General features: G+C 46.9%; 1 protein-coding gene across 1 annotated transcript in view; it reads right to left on the minus strand.

Moving 5' to 3' along the window:
- znf407 (zinc finger protein 407) overlaps positions 1 to 6,000 on the minus strand; it is a gene marked incomplete at its 3' end in the record, with an annotated part of 221,238 nt that overhangs the window by 79,866 nt on the left and 135,372 nt on the right. Inside the window, exons 7-8 of the mRNA XM_083762008.1 lie at positions 2,551 to 2,634; positions 1,450 to 1,570 (exon numbers count right to left, since the gene is read on the minus strand). Of these exons, the coding sequence (XP_083618134.1) occupies positions 1,450 to 1,570; positions 2,551 to 2,634 (205 nt within the window). The remainder of the gene's footprint in view (positions 1 to 1,449; positions 1,571 to 2,550; positions 2,635 to 6,000) is intronic.

Here is a 6,000-nt window from a genome sequence, read left to right on the forward strand (position 1 = left end):
GCTCGCAGACCTCCATTGTAAGACACGGCTTGTGTTAGCAGTAGCTCGTGCTGTTTATCTGTAATATGTCGGGAGCGATGCGATAAAAAATAATCACAAATCACACCCGAACCTCGGATGGATCATCACCACCGCGGACAGCGCTCGTAGTTTCAGAGATACAAGGCAAGAAAGAGCCTAGTTTGAATGGGAGCTCTATGGGGGCCGTGCGCAAACATCCTGGTGCTGGGGGTGATGAAGGCGTTGCCTAGCAACCGGGTCAGTTGTTGAAAGTTGATTATCAGCAAGACAGTTTCGATAAAGTACATTAAATGACGGAGAATTCCGTCAAAGGGAGACAACGGTTGGATTTTTAATGATGGAATATTCCACCAAAAGCAATTCATGTGTTAATCTCAAAATAATAAGCCAAAGTCAAATTATTACAACTCATCATTCCTTCTTTCCCCCTGGATCACTGTACTGCAAGTCCAGTGAGAAGACAAATGGAAGCAGTGGAGTTAAGGAGACACGTCCGAGCAGAGCTGCCATGGTAGGTACTAAAATGACCCGGAGAAAAAATAATGAAGGAAGAGTACATCTAAAACCAATGATGGGTTTTAGATCATTCACTCTTCTCCCATAAAGGGAGGAGGAGGATGAAGAGGAGAGAATGAGAGAGAGAACGATGAAGAGAAGAGAATGAGAGAGAGAGAGACGTAGAGATGGAGATGTGCAACGCTGGCCAAAACTTTTTCAATTTCACCGACAATTTCCTGTGTAATTACTGATGTGGTATGATGGTGTTTTAATGACAGGGACCTGCCAATGCCACTGACAGTGTGTGTGTGTGTGTGTGTGTGTGTGTGTGTGTGTGTGTGTGTGTGTGTGTGTATGTGTGTGTGTGTGTGTGTGTGTGTGTGTGTGTGTGTGTGTGTGTGGACTCTGGCTGGGCCGGTTGATGATGGTAGAGTGATGAGATGGAGCCGTAGAGATTAGGACCGTTCCCCCATCTCACCAAACCCTCCCCACGTCCCCTCACACACACCTGGCACACACTCACACGCACGCACGCACGCACGCACGCACACACACACACGCACGAAACATAAAAATGCATTCATGCACACACACGTTGAACACCACAAACGTCCAACATTAACAAGCAGCCCACAATCACCCCACGACTCCACCTGTCAGACAAAAACACACGCACACACACACGCACACACGCACACACACACACACACACACACACACACACACACACACACACACATCAGGCTCTCCCATCAACTCCCAGATCATCAGTGCCATGGCGGCAGCCATCAGCCCGTCCATGCGTGGGCGGATCAATGAGCCGTGCGTTTGTGTGCGTGCTTGCATGTGTGTGTGTGCATGTGTGCGTGAGTGCGTGCGTGCGTGCGTGCGTGTGTGTGCGTGCGTGCGTGTGTGCGTGCGTGCGTGTACCTGTATTCGCACCAGGGGCATCGGTAGGGCTTCTCTCCGGTGTGCACGCGCTTGTGGCGCGACAGGTGGGACTGTGTGGTGGAGGCAAAGTTGCACAGCGGACATTTGAAGGGCCGCTCTCCTGTTTCAGGGTTGGACAGGTGCACACAGAGAAGACATGTTTCAATATTCTAACCACACCTGGGGGTCAATTAGAGTACACATACAAAACAGAGAAAGAGGGCTTGTTTCCATTGCGGTCCTGTGTATTCATTTCATTAATGCTTTTGGATGGCTGGTGGTAGGGCGTTCCAAACTTGAGCGTCAAGTCTATTACAAACCATAGCCAGATAAATGCACAGTGTATTCAGGGACAGCTGCACAGCAGCAGATCTTCACAACGAGAGGCTCTAATTTGCCAACCCTTGGAACTGACACACGTCAGTGGACGACGAGCCCATTGGACGTCCGTGTAAACAGAACCAAACAGCATGAATTATGACGAGCTAAAAGAAATATAATAAAAAATGAATATTTATGAGGGGAATGTTGATCCCTGGGCGCTGTGCCAGGCAGCCAGAACACTATTTGTTTTCACTCACCTCACTTTTCCCCCCCCCAAAACCTGCCGTTTATTGACGGCATATCTGAAAAATGCAATTTCCCCGCGCGACAGGATGACATGGTGACATGATAACTGGAATTAAACATTTCAGATTCAGTCATCCATACTGCTACACATGCCTATCACTGACATCAGCTCATCACACTTACGCATGCGTGTGTGTGTGTGTGTGTGTGTGTGTGTGTGTGTGTGTGTGTGTGTGTGTGTGTGTGTGTGTGTGTGTGCACGCATGTGTGTGCCCGTATGATGACAAACAGGTGTGTAAAGATAGCATGGCATGCAGTGCGTGTCATAATGTAACAGTTTCAATCAGTACATGAGGATTATGAACATACACAAATACGGCATCTGGCAGTCTGGGCGCGCACGATAAGTATGAACACGTGTAACGCAATAGACTACATGCTTATAGTCGTGAATGTGTGTGTGTGTGTGTGTGTGTGTGTGTGTGTGTGTGCGTATGTGTGTGTGTGGAGGGGAGGGGAGGACAGGCTTACCTGTATGTTGGCGTCTATGCTTGGTGAGGGCATGCCGCGTTCCGCCCGCGAAACCGCAAAGGTCACAGAGGTAGGACTTCTCTCCTGGAAAGAATAGAAGGAAGGAGATTTACTAAAGGTCACACAGGTAGGACTTCTCTCCTGGAAGGAATAGAAGGAGATTTACTAAAGGTCACACAGGTAGGACTTCTCTCCTGGAAGGAATAGAAGGAGATTTACTATAAGGTCACACAGGTAGGACTTCTCTCCTGGAAGGAATAGAAGGAGATTTACTATAAGGTCACACAGGTAGGACTTCTCTCCTGGAAGGAATAGAAGGAAGGAGATTTACTAAAGGTCACACAGGTAGGACTTCTCTCCTGGAAGGAATAGAAGGAGATTTACTATAAGGTCACACAGGTAGGACTTCTCTCCTGGAAGGAATAGAAGGAGATTTACTAAGGGCACCATTTTCACCAGTTCCCTACACTTCTTTGCCTTTTAGTTTTTTTTTTACTATTTTGCTAATCATTTTTGAAATTTCAAATTCCAATTTTCAATCTCACAAAGTGAGTTTGAAATGTTTTTACAAAATATTATAAAAGAAGTTTAGGGATAAGGAGGAGCACTGGCAAAAATAGGGCACTAGAGTGACATTGACATTTTGCAGACCGTGCTCCAACGAGCACTTCCAAACTCCAACAAAATAATAATCTGCAAGGACAACAAGTAGCTGTCTACAGTGGAACAAACACTTACAGATGGAAAGAGGATAATTCAAGAATTTCGCACAGCTGCAATGTTGGTGAGTTTGGTATTGTTTAATACGATCAGATTTTATTGGGAAATTGCACCTAGTTACCACCCTGTCATTAACTTATACTAGAGCGATAGCCGTTCGGCACTGGCCTACTTGGAACGATACAAGTTGGAAATGCATGCCCCTAGTTATTATGTCTGTGTCCCTTTTATGCCCATATATGGAATTCTTTTTCAGGCATGGCCAAATATAGAATCTAATATAGAAACTAGTGCTGGTTTTTGTGCTGGTTCTGGACAACTGTGGGTCCGACGGACTCGACACTGGGCACTCCCTAGTGCCCTGTGGGGGTGTGGAACGCGTGTGTCGAATTTGAAGTCGGCGGGGCGAACGGTTCTCGAGTTACGTGGATTGCAGATTACAGACGTCATGTGACACATTTATAGATAAGATGGCCGTGGTGTGGAACTCTGTGGAAAACAATGGATTAGGAAGGAGAGAGAGAGAGAGAGAGAGAGAGAGAGAGAGAGAGAGAGAGAGAGAGACAGAGACAGAGACAGAGACAGAGAGAGACAGAGAAATGCCAAGATCGCCAAGAGGCAGACAGACAGAGGGGGGGAAATTCGAGCACAAAATAAAGATCAAACTTCGTTAACAGATGAGAGAGAGTGGGGACAGATGAAAGAGGGGGGGGGGGGGGGGGGGGGGGGGTCAGATGAGCGGTGGGCGGTGGCTGAGCCCAGCAGCAGCTTGACGGATGAGAGAAGCAGAAGTCACAGATCGCTAGCGTCTATCCATCAGGGCTCTCACACACTTAACTAATTCCTCCAATCAGATGGGCCCGTGTAAATATGTCAAACGGGGGACGGGGGAGATTGCCACCGTGCTTTATTGACTGTGATAAAATCTGAAAAGCACCGCTGAACATAATTACATACTTGTCAGAGCCATAAAAATTAGCTTTATTATCAATGGGATGGTTTTGGTACAACTTCATTTGGGGGCCCCATGCCTTCCAGATGGGGCTGCATGGAGAGCACATCTTTATATGCTCCTCCTCCTTCCTCTACATCTGGCTCCGTCATTAACACCATGATGCTCTCTCTCTCCCTCTCTCTCTCTGTCTCCCTCTCTCTCTCTCTCTCTCTCTCTCTCTCTGTATTTTCTTTATCTGTCACTCTCTCGACACACTCTCTCGTAGGCATGACACAACCCCCCGATCTCGACCCAAACAACCTAGAAAACCCCCAAAATGTACATATAATAAATGAATTGCATTTTTATAGCGCTTTACAATGGTTCATTCATTCATACATATTACACTGAAATTCATATTACACTGAAATCCTCCCCATAGACTGTGACGGAGGGGTGTGTATTACACTGAAATCCTCCCCATAGACTGTGACAGGGGGGTGTGTATTACACTGAAATCCTCCCCATAGACTGTGACAGGGGGGTGTGTATTACACTGAAATCCTCCCCATAGACTGTGACAGGGGGGTGTGTATTACACTGAAATCCTCCCCATAGACTGTGACAGGGGGGTGTGTATTACACTGAAATCCTCCCCATAGACTGTGACAGGGGGGTGTGTATTACACTGAAATCCTCCCCATAGACTGTGACAGGGGGGTGTGTATTACACTGAAATCCTCCCCATAGACTGTGACGGAGGGGCGCCGTCTCTACCTCGAGCCACTAGAGACACCACAGAGCGAGCTAAAGCCAGAAAGTTGCCGTGTCGAACGTTGTGAAGTTCGGCAGGGCCGACTCACCCCTTTCCGAGTTGTAACCCAATGGCACAAGAATCGTAAATAATGCCAAACCCTTTCTCTCCCAAACACGATATTATGAACATAATAGCATGGATTGGCAATTCCATAGTACATACGTAAGTACATACATCCGTTGAGGTCAAAACAGTAGTAGTATAATATGTACGTATGGATTTTGGAGTTTTCTAGGTGTATGGATACGAAATTGCCAATCCGTGCTATTTCACCGTGTTTGGGTGAGATCGAGCTGGACACAAAAACACATGCGCGTGAGTCAAACACGTGCGCATGCCACGCATATACACCCACATTCTGTACATGGGCATTCGTGCATGCGTGCACACTCTACCATCAGGCAGCGCACACACACACACACCCACACACACACACACACACGCACACGCACACGCACACACGCACACGCACACACGCACACAGTGTGGTATGAACCATAAGATTATGCCATTGAAATATTCATACCAAAACCTTGAATTTGAACCTCAGGTCGGCGCTACACATTGATAATACATTCCAGTGAGACCCTCCAGCAGGGCCAAAGTAAGTGCTTTAAACTTTTTTTTTACACAGATAACAGCTTTCACTGAGTCCTCAGAGACAAAGGAGCCTGAAGTTTCCCCTCCTATTACACCCATTTAAAACCACTCGGCTGTGAGCACTGTTTTAATGCAGTGCCACTTAGAGGGAAGGAAAACAGCCTTTAAAAAGAGAAAAAAAAGGTGCATTCGTTAGCGGAATTCGCACAGGTTCACCTTCCACTTCCAATGGTGGCCCTTTTAAAAAAAGTAACTTTGTGTGTGTGTGTGTGTGTGTGTGTGTGTGTGTGTGTGTGTGTGTGTGTGTGTGTGTGTGCGAGCATGTGTGTGTGTCTGAAACTCAACCTGCAGGAGTTGCTATAAGGTCTCATCCTGCATA

The sequence above is a fragment of the Protomyctophum parallelum genome, assembly GCF_964188405.1.
Source record: "Protomyctophum parallelum genome assembly, chromosome: 3".
NCBI lineage: Eukaryota > Metazoa > Chordata > Actinopteri > Myctophiformes > Myctophidae > Protomyctophum > Protomyctophum parallelum.